This window comes from Colias philodice, chromosome 29, assembly GCF_061535455.1.
Source record: "Colias philodice isolate Cphi_HAF_F1 chromosome 29, ilColPhil1 Martin Lab GWU primary, whole genome shotgun sequence".
In the NCBI taxonomy this organism is placed as follows: domain Eukaryota; kingdom Metazoa; phylum Arthropoda; class Insecta; order Lepidoptera; family Pieridae; genus Colias; species Colias philodice.
The window spans coordinates 3,523,507-3,540,696 of record NC_143114.1 but is presented as its reverse complement, the minus strand read 5'-3'; the positions used below and the strand labels follow the sequence as shown (position 1 = coordinate 3,540,696).

Genomic DNA, 17,190 nt, shown 5'->3' with positions numbered 1-17,190 from the left:
AATCAGTGCTGTTATTTTAGCAGTAAAAGTGTAACGCTGATTTTGGTAAAGAACCTATATTCATCCAAAACGGTGTTGTGGTTTTAGCAGTAAAAGTGTAACGAACTTACAAATAGATTTTCACATTTTAAATACTAGAACGGATATCAGAAGTTGACAATAACTTGCACATCTTATAGTATAAAAATGAATCCCAAAATGTGTTGGTACTTGAGAACGGCTGAACCGATTTCGATAATTCTTTTTTTATTATATTCCTTGAAGTACGAGGATGGTTCTTATGTAGAGAAAACGTAAATATGTACCACGGGCGAAGCCGGGGCGGACCGCTAGTGTTATATATGACATCCCTAATCTGCAGAGCATACATTCAAAGTACTAAAATAATGTTACTTTAGTTTTGAGATTGAGCTTAATAAATGTTTTAATGAGCCGCAAGTGAAATGAAGAACGACATTTAAGGTGCTTTTCAATCAGAGATGTGCGAGGATGCGTAGCGAGGGATGTGCTTGTAAAGAACCAATCATATCGCTTCATTTAGCGTTGGAAGCTATACTATTCATCTCTGGTGAAAACGCACCCTTAAGGTTACATTTGTGTTTGTTAATAAAAGAACTTGAAATATATTTAAAATATTTAAAATCATACAACAAAAGTGAAGCTGTGAAGAGTATTAGCAGAATATACTAATATTCTATGCATGCACAGAAAAGTATTTTCAAATTTCGTCCAAAAACTATAACATTTTCGTCATCCAAAATTTACAATGCAGCAACATGCCCATACTTCTTATGCATACCCATATGTGAGGCCAGGTTACTCCGCCTTAAAAACGACTTACAGCAAACGTCACAACTAAACTTCCTAACCCCTTCGTGTTTTACCATGTGCATCCTTAGCAAATAGTTATCGAAGAATTTCTCCCCACAAATCGAACATTCTACATTCTTCTCTTTCAAATGAGTTCTACGTATGTGATCCTTCATGAAGGAATTTCTTGTAAACATTCGCCCGCAGTACGTGCATTTGTGTCCTATATCGTGGACTTTTATCAAATGCTTCTGCCTATGGTATTCGGATTGGAACAGTTCTGGGCAGTTTGGGCATTTGAAATCCTTAGTGTTATGGCATTTCGCCTTATGCCTGTTCAGACACCACTGGTTTTTATAATGGTTTCCGCATACATCACACTCGCAAGATCCTGTATGTGCGTATGAAATATGCACATTTAAATTGGTGACGTTCTTGAAGCTTCGTCCGCAAAAGTCGCATATATGTCTGTTGTTGCTATGCTCAGAGTTACTGTGACGTAACAATGTTGCAAAATATCTAAACACGCTCGGGCAAGACATACAAGCGATGTTGTCTTTCACTATCCGAAACGGTTCAAAGCAATTTTTCATTGTCTTATCGTATGGCGCGTTATGCTTTGATATCAAATGGTCGATCAAAACGTCTAGGTCATCCATTGCTTGGCAGCAAAGCTTACACGATAGGGCCGATATATCAACTTTAACCGTCGTCCTGTCGCCTTTACACGTCTTCATACATTTTGAAGTTATATCGCAAACGGGATGCTCGACAGCTGTATGAGATTTGAGATCATCGAAATCAGCAAACTTTATTGAGCAATAGAAACACGAAAACTTGCCGAAGAATTTAAACGGAACCACAGTGGACATGTTCAACACACTGAGGATATTTTGTCTTATTTGCAATATGTTTTGCTTTTTCTTCGGCTCGATAAAGTTCTCTGACGGTTGGGGCACTTGAGGTTTTAAGGGCACTTTTAGCCTGCACGTTTTAATATGTAATTTTACGCCTAACGAAGAATGGCACTTCTTCGCGCAATATGGGCATTTATTGTTCATAATTTTATCGTGTTCGTTCTGAATATGTTTCTGCAATAAATGGTACGACGCAAAGCTCGAGTCACACACCGTACACCTTCGAAAGTGATAACTGTTTTGATGTTTCTTTAGATCGTAGTGCGAATGACAAACTTCTGAACAGTGCTCGCAGGGATACCCGCCCTGTTTGTGATAATACTTAAAATGAGCAGCCAAAACTCGTTTCATATTGAACGTCGCACCACAATCGTCGCATATGAAATTATTCTGTGGATGAGCAAGCTTCAAATGACTGATGAGATATCCAAAATAAGAGAACTCCTTGCCACAATACTGACACTTCATATCGACTAATCTGTATTGAGTGAACGGGATGTCAATCGTTTTATCATAGTCCATGTCGTGCTTTCCAACCAAATGATTGACAATTTCGTCAAAGCTATTGAACGGTTCATTGCAAATCTCGCAATTAATATCCGAAATGTCCAATTTGATCTCAATGTGGCTGCCTTTAATTATTTTCAAAGAATAGTCCTTCGTGGTGCAGAGACCGTGCGATTTGGTGTGCTTTTTGAATTCAGAGTATACCGTGTAATCTTTCGCACAATAGAAACACAAGAATCGGCCTTTCCATTTGAAAGGCATTAGTGTAGTGTTGTTGAAGAGTATTTGCATATTTTTCCTGCGTCTCTCTGAGGTAAAGTGCTCGCATGGCCCTTCCGCGTTTTCATCTGTAAAGAAATTTGTCTTGCTTCAATCTCCTTCAAATCAAATAGGGTTAATGTTTGTAAGAACGTTAGCACGTTTCATATGCGTGGTCATATGCGATCTGAGATTCTTTTTCCACAAAAATTTCTTGCCACACGCGTCGCACTCAAACTTTCTCTCGCCGTAGTGTTTGACCATGTGCGTTTTCAGAAATCGCTTATCGAAAAATCTCTTGGGACACACGGGGCATTGCAAGTTTTTCTCTTTAAAGTGTATTCGTCGAGTGTGATCGTCGAGGTACGAGTTGGACGTGAAAAGTTTGCCACAGCGTGAGCATTGATGCCCCAAATTGTGGACTTTTAGCTTATGTCTTCGCATGTGATATAAATTGGGAAAACTCTCTTGACAACTCGAACATTTATGTAATTTAGAACAGTGCGTCTGGGTCTTGTGTTTATACAAATTGTTCATTGTACTATATACTGCGTTACATTTGTTACATTTATAGGATTCGGTTCTATGATAACGTCGCTCATGGCATCGCAAATTTGGCGCCATTTTGAATGACTGCCCACAAAAGCGACAAATTAGCTTGTTATGAGAATGCGATTGATTTACGTGGAGCAAAAGCGATCGGAAATATCTAAAAACCTCGCCACATGTGGTACAGGGAAACGCATCTTGAATCAATTGATATGGCTCTAGGAAGATTTTAATATCACTATTGTAGTTATTCTTATGTTCATCACCTAAATGATCCACTAGGGCTTTCACGTCTTTAAAACTTATGGAGCATATTTTACAAGATATAGACGAAGTGTCAACTTTAATCGTAGTTTCTTCGCGTTGATACAATTGCATTGATTTACATTTCATATCGCAAAGTGCGTGTTGACTAACTGTATGAGCTTTTAGGTCTTCGCATTCAGAAAAATCATTGGAACAATAGAAACACCTAAATTTTGTCCTAAAAAACTTGAACGGTATAAGGGTCGTCGAGTTAAGTAAATATTCTAAACTACTTCTAATATCTTTTAGTGTACGCTTATTAGAAAACGAATTAAGTTCAGACTTGTCCTTTATAGATTCTCCCGTGCACTGTAAGCAATGCAAAAGGAAAGATGGCTTCGAAAAAGTGTTTAAACAAAAACCACACTTGAACGACTCGTACCTATGTTGGTGTTCTATGTGATCGCGTTTTTGTTTACTCGACTTAAAATTTTTGAAGCATATATTGCAAGTATAAATGTGAGATCTCTTGTGTCTTGAGCAATCAACTAGAGATTCGAATGTCATGGAACATTGATCGCAATTGTGCCCTTTCTTATGTCTAGTTCGATAGTGTGCATATAAGTCCCGCTTTTTATTAAATTTCTGATTACACGCGTCACAAATAAAGGAGTTGTTTGGATGTTCACTGTTCGCATGAATAATTAATTTTCCAAAGAAACTAAAGGCTTTGTCGCAAGCGACGCATCGAAGGTCCCGCAGTCTATACGTCGTTATTGGCACAGTTACATGCGTATTGTAATGTATATTATGTTTCACAGATAAATGCATTATGACACCATCTAAATCATTGAATTCTTCACTGCATAGTTTACAGTGAATATCTGACACGTCTAATTTCACTTCGACAGTAGGACGTAGCATTTTTATGGCTTGATTTTTATCAAAAACTGTATGACTATTCGTGTGTTTTATCAAGGTGTCATAATCGTAAGCACTTTCCGTGCAATAGTAACACATATATTTCCCCCTCCATTTGAACGGCACAATGCTCGTATTGCTGAGCAATTTACTGAGATTCGATCTTCGGATTCCGTTTGCTGCGGGTGTTGTCGAATCATCTGAAAAGAGAGCGCTATTGTGATTTTTTTTCCATATCCTTTACAATATATCACCTCTGCTCAAAACGGTGATGAAAAGCATCGTAACCGACATGTCGAAGAATCAAAAGTTCGACGACATGTGACATCTGCCCGCACTTGGCCAGCGTGGTGGATTATGGCCTGAACTCGGAGGCCCTTATCTCTGTAGTGGGAACATGATGATGCTGATCTTATATAATATAAAATAATTTATAAGTATACATCATGATTTGAACTGATATGTGCTGGCAAGCTCTTCTTCCAAATATACTAATTCCTGCAAACGCAACACTCGAAGCATATATGCTACCCTTGTGAAGAGATGAAACTCATGTACTATTTAGATAAAGCTGAAGCTTAGAGCGTAATTTAAACTTCAAATCTGATCATGCGAAGTCATGTGTCCCCTCAAATTCTTCTTCCACAAGAACCGTTTTCCACATATATCACAATGATAATTCCTCTCACCAATATGTTTAACCATATGCATATTCAAAAGGGCCTTATCAAAGAACCTTTCGCTACACACACTACACTCAAAATTCTTCTCTTTCAAATGAGTTCGTCGTATGTGATTCCTCATATGCGAATTACGAGTGAACATTTTATTACAGTACCCGCATTTGTGGCCCGAACTGTGCGCAGTAATCAAATGTTTCTGAAGGAGATATTGCGTGCTGAATCTGTCCAGACACTCTGTACATTTGAAGCTCTTTTCCCCGTGCGTTCTTGCTCTGTGACGAGCCAATTTATCTAGCGTCGAGAACTCTGTATTGCAATCAATGCATTTTACTGCAGATTTCCTATGGTATCGCGATATATGCGCTCTGTAATTATAATTGTTTCCAAACGTCTGCCCGCAGTATGCGCAAACAAAATTATCCACGGAATGAAAGGAATTCATGTGTTCTAGTAACTTTCTAAAGTATTGGAATATGACATTTGGGCAGAGGGGACAAGGTATATTGTCTTTTGCTATTTTGAATGATTGGAGGTACTTCACGGATTTGTCGTAATTCGCTTCGTGATTGACTATTAAATGGTCTATGAGGGACTTCATGTCTACGTATTCGTTACGACAAAGTTTGCATGCTAAATTAGATATATCTACTTTGAGACCTATATCCCTACCTTTTAGAAATTTCATAGTTTTACTTTTTAAATCACAGTGCGTGTGTTGGGATACTGTATGCTCCCTTAATATTTCGAATTCTACAAAATCGTTTGAACAATAGAAACAACGAAATCTATTCATGAAAAACTTAAATGGTATCACAGTTGACATGTTTAGTAGACAGGCTATATTCTGTTTAACTATTTTAGTTTTATTATCAATCCTACACGTCCTAGTTTTCACACCACACTTGGACATGTGATATTTATACCCTAATTTGGATATGAGAACTTTGGAACACCTATCACATGTTAAATCAGATCCGACTGTATCGGCTTCTTTAGTTAGCTTAACAGCATTTAAATTGACGTGTTTATCATTAAAACTATGTTTTATTCTTAAATGTAAAAGCAATTCATTAAAACTATCAAAAACAACATCGCAATTTTCACAAATAGTCTCAGATGTATCAACATCAACCACATTTGGTAAATCGTTAGTCTCATCTAAAAAAAAATCATATCCATGAGATTTCGTGTGATTCTTGAGATTAGTATAATCGATATCTTTATTGCAAATAAAACAGCGGTAGCCATTTTGTTTTTTGAACGGTACAATACTAGTTATCGTGAAGAGTATATGCAGATGTCGCCGAGCCGACGAATTTTGTCCAGTTAGCGACTTATCATCTGAAAATAAATTATTTTTCTGTATGATAAGTTGCTAAAGACAATCTTACGTTTAATTTTGAATACTATTTTGGTATCTGCTTTCGAATTTGTTTCTTAAAATTATTAGGAACCTTTCGTTATATACAGGGTGTCCTACCGTCGGTATTCTAAGCTCAATGGAGTTATAGTTTTGCATTTATGTTTAGTTATTTTTTACGTACTCAGCGGAGTACATAAAAAATACTTATAAACCCGCCCAACTTTCCCACCCGCACGTGAGCTATCGTTTAAGTTTATGTTTTCATAGACAAAATGCTTACATTAAGAAGCGTTATACGCCGGCTGCGCGAAGCTAGAGAAGAAAACATGAATTTTAAGGAAAAATTTAGAAAACAATTTTTGGCGTAATTTTGTTGTTAAAGTATTTTTTTACGTGAACAGTGTATGCAAGACTACAAGTTCCTTCGCGCTTAGTATACCAATAGTGGGACACCCTGTATAAGTTAACGTTACCACTCTTATCGTATCTTTAATAAGTATTTTATTACTAAAGAACATTAGACGAGTTAGGCCTTCGAGTTTATTCTACTTTATAATTCTAAATTGAAATTATTGCATGCGAAATTTTTATGGTATGAAATTTAGGATAAAATTACAATTTGATTGCAGTTTTAGATTTACGAAGAGAAAATGGTTTTTGTAAAATAATGCTAAGTATATTTTTTTATTAATTACATCTAACACCACATGGAATGATTGTTCTTTGGATAAATATATCAGTAATGGCACAACTACTATAAAATTATTTAATTTTACGATATGTTTTGCTTAATTAGACCTTACGCTACTATATCACGCCCATAACTATAATTTTAGAGCTTAAATGTATCAAATGTTATGTTATCAAATGTCCAAAATATTAGTTCTTTATAATTATTAGGTTGAACAAAACCCTGTTGTAATAAATAAATTAATTTTGAGGACATTATTAAAAAGCATTTGAAAATCGTATATATAGGCCAGTAGAAATCGACACTAAAAAACCCTAAATTCGCAAAGCACGATGTAGTTCTGAATTTTTGGTACATTGTTTGGATCAGTTAGGGTGATGAAAATCCCAATTTGCAACTTCGAAAAAGTTGTGCTCGCTGCACACCACGTGATAAACTGCGAAAATTTTGGGCTTTTTTCACTTTTTGCTCTAAAAGTCATAAACTATGCGTTTCCGATATTCGTATCATTCAGTACATAAATTAAGGTTATTAAATTTGCAACAATTTAAGCCTAATTACAGCTCTCTAAACCTTATAACGACTAAACTGTGGCCATTCGAAGATGGTTCATTTTTCCCGAAATATTGAAATTTTTAGTTTTGCTCCCGTTTGAAGCAAAATACTGGCAAAAACCGCTCGTTCTATGAGAAAGTCGTATATATAATTAGCTTTGTAATTTTGTTAATTACCTATCCTGCAAATGAAAAAGTATTATCCTTTTTATGATTTTATATGCCCTCAGTTTCAATTCTTTAAAAATATATTTCTACCTTCTTTTTGTTATTCAGATATTGTGAGTGAACTATTTGTCACACAGACTTTGTTCTATGCTCTAATAAAAGAAAATTAAATGCACTACAACTTTATTATACGACTTTCTCATAGAACGAGCGGTTTTTGCGAATATTTTGGTTCAAACGGGAGCAAAACTAAAAATTTGAAATTTTCGGGAAAAACTGACTATCTTTGAAAGGCCACAGCTTAGTTGTTATAAGGTTTAGAGAGCTGCGGTTAGGCTTAAATTGTTGCAAATTTAATTAGCTTTGTAATTTTGTTAATTACCTATCCTGCAAATGAAAAAGTATTATCCTTTTTATGATTTTATATGCCCTCAGTTTCAATTCTTTAAAAATCTATTTCTACCTTCTTTTTGTTTTTCAGATATTGTGAGTGAACTATTTGTCTCACAGACTTTGTTCTATGCTCTAATGAAAGAAAATTAAATGCACTACAACTTTATTATACGACCTTCTCATAGAACGAGCGGTTTTTGCCAATATTTTGCTTCAAACGGGAGCAAAACTAAAAATTTCAATATTTCGGGAAAAATGAACCATCTTCGAATGGCCACAGTTTAGTCGCTATAAGATTTAGAGAGCTGTAATTAGGCTTAAATTGTTGCAAATTTAATAACCTTCATTTATGTACTGAATGATACTTGTCGGAAACGCATAATTTATGACTTTTAGAGCAAAAAGTGAAAAAAGTCCAAAATTTTCGCAGTTTATTATTTGCATATAATCTTTTTTCCTACTATCCCAAATTTTGTAATTTTGTTAATTACCTATCCTGCAAATGAAAAAGTATTATCTTTTTTATGATTTTATATGCTCTCAGTTTCAATTCTTTAAAAATCTATTTCTACCTTCTTTTTGTTTTTCAGATATTGTGTGTGAACTATTTGTATCACAGACTTTGTTCTATGCTCTAATGAAAGAAAATTAAATGCACTACAACTTTATTATACGAACTTCTCATAGAACGAGCGGTTTTTGCCAATATTTTGCTTCAAACGGGAGCAAAACTAAAAATTTCAATATTTCGGGAAAAATGAACCATCTTCGAATGGCCACAGTTTAGTTGTTATAAGGTTTAGAGAGCTGTAATTAGGCTTAAATTGTTGCAAATTTAATAACCTTAATTTATGTACTGAATGATACTTGTCGGAAACGCATAGTTTATGACTTTTAGAGCAAAAAGTGAAAAAAGTCCAATATTTTCGCAGTTTATCACGTGGTGCGCAGCGAGCACAACTTTTTCAAAGTTGCAAATTGGGATTTACATCACCCTAACTGATCCAAACAACATACCAAAAATTCAGAACTACATCGTGCTTTGCGAATTTAATGTTAATTTCCACTGGCCTAATACGATATGCGTTGATAAATTACGAGTAATACATCATCTAAGTATACAACCGTATAAACGATATTCTAATTACTAATATATAATTATTCTTTGCCACGAATAGACCGAACTACGTCTAATCCATGCCATAATAAACATTGCGAAATCGACTTTACATTATTAAAGCCTCTCAACCAAAGTATCATTTTTCAAATCATCGTTCTTTTTATGCTTAGCCATGTGTGAAGTAAGACTCTTCTTCCAATAAAACCTATCCCCACATACGTCACAGTGAAAATTCTTTACCCCACTATGTTTCACCATATGCCGCCTGAGCAAGATATTATTAAAGAACTTAGCACTACACACACTGCACTCCACATTTTTCTCTTTTAAATGCGTCCGTCTCACGTGATCTCGCAAAAAGGATTCCCGCGTAAATAGCTTCCCGCAGAACGAGCATTTGTGCCCCGAATCGTGAGCTTCGATCAAATGTTTCTGCCGTAAATACTGCGTTTCGAATGCCTCTGGACAAATAGGGCATTTGGATGCTTTCACACCATGCTCTTTGGCCATATGCATGAATAGTCTGGACGGTATCTCACAGTCTAAGCCACAGATCGAGCAGTTAAACTTCCCGTCGCTATGGCGACGCCATAAATGTACACGCAAGTTTTGCTCTCTACGAAACGATTGACCGCAGTGAACACATATATTCTTATTATCTGTATGCACTGTGTTCATGTGTTTTAACAGAGTTCCAAAGAATCGAAAAACTTCATGAGGACAAAGTGGGCACTCCATGTGATCTTTGACCAATTTGTACGGCTGTAGGCACGTTTTGATCGACTTGTCATAGTTCGCGTCGTGCTGCGATATCAAATGATCTAGTAAGCTGTCCAAATCCTTCATTTGTTCGAAGCAAATTTTGCAGGCAAGCGACGAAATATCTATTTTAACGGATGACTCTGATTCTCTGCATTTCAGTATGCTCTTTTCTCTGGCATCGCAAACTGGGTGCATCATTATAGTGTGCTCTTTGAGCGAATCCGGGTCTTGAAAGTCTTTCGAGCAGAAAAAGCAGTTGAATTTGTTATGGAAGAAGTTGAAAGGAATCGCCGTGGACAGGCTTATGACTAGAGCTATGTTTTCGCGCAGCTGCTTAACACTATTACGTTTAGGAACATCGTATTTAACATCAGAGTCCATGACGTCTATATCGTTATCTTCCACTATTATATCCACATTTCTACAATTCCTCGAATGCATTTTCAACCCGATATCCGTGTGAAATTGTTTGTGACAGATCTTGCATTTCATAGACCCATCATCCGGGTGCTCTGTTTTCATGTGTTTCCGTTTCAACACAGCCGAGGGTAGTTTCAGAAAACATATGTTACATCTGGACATGTGTCGGTTAGTTTTGTGTTTATTCAAGATATTGAGAGACATGAACGTCTGATGGCATAGTTCACAAACAAAGCCACCTTCTCTATGATAATTCTTCGTATGCGAGAAAAGGTCGCGTTTTTTGTTAAACTTCTGCTGGCACGTATCGCAGGTGAATGTATTCTTTGGATGATTGCTATTCACGTGGGATACCAAATATCCAAAGAACGTAAATTTCGCATCACAGGCCACACAAGCTAGATCCTTCAAACGGTACTCCTCTAGCGGCATATCTATACCTTTATCGTAATCTATCTTGTGTTTTTCCAGCAAATGATCTATAACATCGTTTATAGTGAGGAACATGTCTTTACAGACTTCACAACTAATCTCGGATACGTCAATTTTAATTTCCACATTGCTAACACCCCTTATAGCTTTCAAGGAATGAGTGCCTATAGTACATTCCCCGTGTTCTTTCGTATGCCGTCTCAATTCTGCGTATTCTTCCACATATTTACTACAAAAGAAACAGAGGTACTTTCCGCGGAATTTGAACGGTATTATAGATGTGTTATTAAACAAAGTCTCTAGATTTCTTCGTATACGCATCGAAGACGGTACGCCTCGGTGATATTTACGCGACGCAACACCTGAAAGTAAATTGTTCAACTTTAAATGTACCCTTTATGTTGAGTATAAACAAATAATAGATATAATATATGCAACATAACAATATCAAAACAAATCTAGGGTACATTTAGAGCTATTTCCTTAAAGCTAATGTCAGATATGTCCGTAATATTTCTATGTATATCCATGTATGTGTGTGTTTTTAATATAGTATTCTATCTGTGTCCTTGATGTATTTTGAGGAATCCTAAGGACTGTAAATGTTTTTCAATAAAATATAGGGTAATATAATCATTATTTATCGTCAAAACAATTTTATTGCCTAAAACCTTGCGTGATTGAAAACCGATATCGCCATTTTAAAACCGTAACATAACTTAGGGCTAATTTTTCAATCCCTGGTTAAAACTTATTCGTTGAATAACGTATTAAACTACCATTTTAAAAATGTATTCTAATTGTCTGTATTTGATAGTTTATACTAGGTGACATTTTAATAATATTATGTTCGTGTAATACTTTATTGGACGGATAAATTTTAACCAAGGATTGAAAAATCGGCCCTTAAAGAATAAAACTCGAATACTTTTCACATTCAAATAAACTTATATCTAAGATATAATACTTTGCTTATATCTAAGATTCTGCATGATGCACCTTCATATGCAACCTTAAACTGTTATTCTGTACGAACGCTTGATTACACACCCCACAAGCGTACCGCTTATCATTGCTATGTATTCGCATATGATCCCTTAACGTTTGTTTCCTTGCATATGCCTTCTTGCATATGCTACACTCATGTATCCTCTCCCCAGAATGTTTAACCATGTGTCTTTGCACATGCGTCCGTGAAAAGAACTTCTGATCGCACATCGAACAACCGAAGTTCTTCTCTCGCAAGTGCACTTCTTTCAAATGTACCCTCATCTTGCTCAGTATCGCAAAGGATTTCCCGCAAACCGGGCAATTTATGGTCGGAAAATCCATATTATGTTCTGTGTTATGATGCTTTTTTCGTAATGTGTAATTATGGAACGTCTCCGAACAGAAGAAACATTTGACAGTTTTATCTTTATTGTGCGCTTTGGTTTCGTGGTTGTTCTTTTGGGTAAGCGAGTCGAAAGTTTCCGAGCATACATTACAATGGAAACTCGATCCATGGCTCAGAGAGTGACTTCTCAGTCTATCTTGGCTTAGAAACGATTTACCGCATAACTCACATACATAGTTCCCATAGTGAGCGTTCATATGCTGATTCAATTTTATAAAATACTCAAAAGTCTCTTTACATAACGCACATTGGAATTTATCATCCAAATTGTACGGAATAACACCATAACCGTACTCTTCGTGAAATAATCTATCATGTATCGCTTTTCCATGTTCGATTAGCGCTTTCAAATCGTCAAAATCTTTATCGCACGTCCTACACGCTATTTTCGATACATCAATTTTGACTTTTTCGTCTCTTTTTAAGTACGATACAGCCGATTTAATACTGGATTTCTCGTGATCATTGCTCGTGTGTTCTTTCAAACTTTGGAAGTCTTTGAATACGCGATGGCAAAAGAAGCACAAGTAGCTATGCCTGTGCCATTTGAAAGGTACGACTGTGGAACATTCTAGTATGTTTATCGCGTTTCTTTTCATTAGCCGATTGCGTTTTGTCGACGATAACGAGGACTTACTCTGCGCCTCAGTTGCCATCTCTGGGCGTTTCGCACCTAAAAATTTAAAGTACACTTTGAGAACTTTGCTGTCTTCTTCTCCATTTTATTGTGGCCAGATGGATTTTCACTATTTAGTGGCACTTTTTGAACATGTTATTATTTCAAATCAATGAAGATTCATGAGTATGCAGGTTAGTTAGTATTCTTAAATCATTGTTTATTAATTTAAAAAATGTTTAATAAGTACATATATGATACGAGGCGTAGAGAGAGACCTAGCAAAGAGAGACAAAGCTAATCCCCTTGCAATTAACAGTATTTACGTATCCCATACTTTTGCTCAAAAACGGGCTTGTGACACGAAAAATTAAACGAATGAAATATTCTATATACAGAGTGTCCCTCCGTCGGTGTACTATGCTCTATGGAGCCCTAGTTATTACATAATATGGTAACGTAAAAAATACTCAAAATGTCTGTGTAAAGCACATGACCAACGTCGTTTCAAACTCAAACTCAAACATTTATTTATTCAATTAGACTTCTTATAGAAGCACTTTTGAAACGTCATTACATATTTTTAACATTTACCAACGATTCGGAAAGCAGTACCTATCTACGGAGAAGAACCGGCAAGAAACTTTAGGATAAAGGTTTCGAATGCCATAATAGAAAATTAATAAATATATAAGTAATGACTAGTATTTTCTTGTCTTTGTTTTGACGCGAATATTATACATTTAGAAATTAAAGATTTTAACGAATTAATCGCGTTTAAAATCCGTAAAAAATCTTAAATTTCTAAATATAATGACTATTTAAACTTAGTGAAGATATAACAATATCTTTTAGTAAAGAATATTTATAGATATTTCTTAATTTTGTTGAAACCTTAGGATAATTCTTCTAATCTAGAATATTTCTTGACATATCAAACAACGCCATCTTGTACCAAACTAAGTAAAAATCGTATCGTAAACTAGATAACGTAAAATATCCTCCATATGCATATTCAATATAATATTTAACTTACATTTTATATGTAATACGAATACACTCATATACGATTCGGGAATCGAACCCACTCACCTCATTAAAATGCTCATAAATCCAAGAGGCCATTTATTTAAAAGGTCAATAAATTAATTATTAAATTATTTATTTTAAAATACATATAATATAGACTTACAGCTATAAATAAATATAAGGATATGTGCTCTCTTCTTGAATCTCTTTTTTCTTTTAAAATTTTGTATATTTATTCAAAAAACAACAATCAATTAATACTTAGTGAAGCTTTATTTAGAGAAGACACACTTTCAAGTGCTATTTAAAAAATTTAACACATAAAAAAAAATATACCGGCCGAATTGATAACCTCCTCCTTTTTTTGAAGTCGGTTAATAATTTCAATTATAAATTCTCAAAATTCACAAAAAAAAACACATATCCCTAAAATATTTATGAAAACCTACCTTTACTTGTTGTTTTCGACGTCCTAAGTTTCTCCTCTTTAGCTTTCTTTTCAACTTTTGTCGAACTCTTTTTGGGTCGACCGCGTTTTGGCTTAACTGGTAACGCTTCTACGGTAATATCTTGCGTTGGATCGTCTTTGTCTGAAAAACATTTATAATCACATTATTTCATTTATTGAAGTGAAAACTTCTTTAGCGGCGTTAGGTATAAAATCTTAAATTCGCGTCAGGACACGTGGCCTGATCGAAAAAGCGTAAGACGGATTTTTTTTTTAGCCCTTATATTCCATGCGTAAGACGGATACCATTCCAAAATATTAAACATGCTGAACGTTAATAATCAAGTTTTCACTTCTGCCGGCACTCCCGGAGTGCAACCCGTCTTTTTTTTAAATACTTACTTTATGGCGACCGCCACCTCGGTACAGTGGTTGACGCGTGAGCGTAACACCGAGGAGTCCTGGGTTCGATTCCCAGTGGAGACGAAGAAAAAAAAATGTCTCGGTCTGGCAGGACACAGAAGGCTGATCACCTACTTGTCCCTAAAGAAAATCGATCAGTGAAACAGATGTATAATGCATCTGCCCCTTACCCCACTAGGGGACATGGGACTTCACTTTTTTACGTTATGTTAGTTAAGATGTGAATACCGTGTGAAGATTTAAAAACGACAAGGGTGTTATAAATTTGATGTGTGTTTGTGTGTCGTAGGACCGGAATGGCAGAACCGATTAAGATTTGTTTGTTTTATTTGATTCATAGTGTCAGGTATGTTTGATGAAATTCGGTAAAAGATGGCCACTACAATTTCTGTGGATTAAATAGTTTTTCGCGACTACCTCAAAATGAGTATCAAGGTGTTGCTTGTAATAAAAATTGGAAATCCAAGACGGCAGAGATTGTAAATTTGCAAGAGGGTTTGCATCTTTGACTGGACGTAGGGGGTTTTAGTGGGCGCTAAAAATTAAAGTAACTTATAAATACCATCATCATAGTCAATTCCTTCTTCCAGATACTCAATTTCCGTAACAACGTCCGTATCTTCCTCGAGATTGAGTTCAGATTTCATATCAGGTCCCTCTATAGGTAATACTGGAATGAAAAGCATATAAGTAATTTTAATAAAAAACTAAACTAACTACACATTGTTGGAATTCAACAAAATTTAAATGGACCCAGCTGTAAGGCACTAGTTTTTAAATAAAAAATTTAAAATAATCTTTTCAATGAGTTGAAAGTACATATGTAACCCCAAAAAAAAAATAGAGAATCTTTTCCTTTTATTAAGTCGCTTGAAAAAATTCTGAATGAAAATTGAACATGTATAGCAGGTAACCCGGTCAAATTAGGCCAAAAATGAAGAGTAAAGTTACATTAGTTACCATCAAGCTGATAAGGGCCAACTAATGTTAAAACTACCTGTATTATGTTCCTTGTTTACATAACTCCAACAAATATTAGCTTTTTATGGCACTTTAACTCTTAACAATATTAGTACAGACATTGAAAGAGTGTGTGCCAAGCACACGTGTCAGAAGTGTTCTTTGGCAAGATTCAAAGATACCAAAATAATTGTTCTCCATGATGTGAAGGTATTGCCATGACACATTCTTAAAATTTAACTCTCAACACGCCTAGAAGTTTCACTTCAATAAAATCACAAATTAATTAAATTATTGGCTACTAGCTTCCGCCCACGATTTTGTACATGCATCCCTGTTTTTCCCCGTTCCCGCAAGAATTTCGGGAAATCCTTTCTTAGCGGATGACTACGTCCTAACATCTACCTGCATGCTAAATTTCAGCCCGATACGTCCAGTGGTTTGGGCTGTGCGTTGATCGATCACTATATCAGTCACCTTTGAGTTTTATATAATAATATAGAATATAGATAATAGTGTAGTTAACAAACCTTTTTTAAACTCGCCTCTGCCGACCATATCAACAAATTTCTTCTCACAGTCCATAACCTGCTTCTTGAAGTTACACGCATCTCGGAGCCTTGTGATACACACTTCACAGATAAGTCGATTTGTGCCATTTGGCCCTTCTATGTGTTGCGATATCTGCAAGTTAATATTTTAATTATTAACAAGCAGCAAATGGTGAAAAAAGACGAATGGAGATATTATACCAGTATACATTATTTCTGTTAGTACAATAATGTCTTTTCAAAGAACAATTAAACTATGATCTACGTCAAAAAATACTGGTAAGAAATACAGATAAAAATTCAGAATTAGTGAGACATTAATCAACTTAAATACTGGGCACAATTACATTACAATACGAATTATCTGATTTTCTTATATCTTTTAATAAATATTTAAATCCTAATTTTATAAAATAAACATTTCAATATAAATAATCAACTATGTTTATATAATATAGCTGTATGTGTATTAGCGCTTAAAACTGTCTCAGTTTTAATAATTAAGATAAAGATGCCTGTGTATTTTATTCATTATGTACAATACTTACACTAATATCAAAACATTCCAACAACATATCGGCATATATTTCGGTTTCGTCCATCCAAGGATATTCTGTGCCTAGTTCTTTGTAACAACCTTCTGAAAGACAACATCGGCACAGACCCGGATTTTCTTTCACTATTATATTATCAAACTCCATTGTTTATCTCTTAAATTTAACGTAAAACTAATTTTATTCAATGCATTTGCATTTTAGTTTTCTAGCGTCTTGCAATCGGAACGCCATTATGAATTTGAATGTTTAATTTACTGTTCGGAAATTTTGGTTTTTGTAGGTATGTGTGATAATCAAATTTAAGCTAGAGCAACTAATTAATAGATTAAAATAGGCTAAGTGTGCTTTAGGAGCTTACTTAAACGTCCATTTTTTGGTGAGTAACGAAATATAAATATAAATTATTAATATACCTA

At 35.1% G+C, this 17,190-nt stretch overlaps 2 protein-coding genes across 4 annotated transcripts; both read right to left on the bottom strand.

Annotated features, from left to right (window-relative positions):
- Positions 1 to 339: 339 nt before the first annotated feature.
- LOC149475866 (uncharacterized) lies at positions 340 to 17,181 on the bottom strand. Of its 3 annotated transcripts, none has more exons than XM_089712789.1 (5): positions 16,766 to 17,169; positions 16,197 to 16,350; positions 15,269 to 15,376; positions 14,285 to 14,425; positions 340 to 2,581 (listed from the first exon to the last, which is right to left on the bottom strand). In XM_089712789.1, the coding sequence occupies exons 1-5, from the start codon at positions 16,916 to 16,918 to the stop codon at positions 762 to 764; spliced, it is 2,376 nt and encodes a 791-aa protein (XP_089568915.1). In that variant the 5' UTR covers positions 16,919 to 17,169; the 3' UTR covers positions 340 to 761. The 3 variants fall into 3 exon arrangements, with proteins under 3 accessions (XP_089568915.1, XP_089568916.1, XP_089568914.1); XM_089712790.1 differs by lacking the exon at positions 340 to 2,581 and adding an exon at positions 2,588 to 4,408 and having other exon boundaries at positions 16,766 to 17,178; XM_089712788.1 differs by lacking the exon at positions 340 to 2,581 and adding an exon at positions 9,218 to 11,156 and having other exon boundaries at positions 16,766 to 17,181.
- Positions 4,464 to 6,230, bottom strand: LOC149475867 (uncharacterized). Its single transcript, XM_089712945.1, has one exon. It carries the CDS (start codon positions 5,799 to 5,801, stop codon positions 4,806 to 4,808), a length of 996 nt encoding a protein of 331 aa, XP_089569071.1. The 5' UTR covers positions 5,802 to 6,230; the 3' UTR covers positions 4,464 to 4,805.
- Positions 17,182 to 17,190: the final 9 nt, after the last annotated feature.

Excerpts from the sequence above, each read along its gene's own strand:
- LOC149475867 (XM_089712945.1), bottom strand. The coding sequence starts at position 5,801 with ATGTCCAAGTGTGGTGTGAAAACTAGGACGTGTAGGATTGATAATAAA.
- LOC149475866 (XM_089712788.1), bottom strand. The coding sequence starts at position 16,918 with ATGGAGTTTGATAATATAATAGTGAAAGAAAATCCGGGTCTGTGCCGA. Across the intron at positions 16,351-16,765 it reads TGGAATGTTTTGATATTAGT|ATATCGCAACACATAGAAGG; the intron begins GTAAGTATTGTA and ends ATTAACTTGCAG. Across the intron at positions 11,157-14,284 it reads GTCGAAAACAACAAGTAAAG|GTGTTGCGTCGCGTAAATAT; the intron begins GTAGGTTTTCAT and ends ATTTACTTTCAG.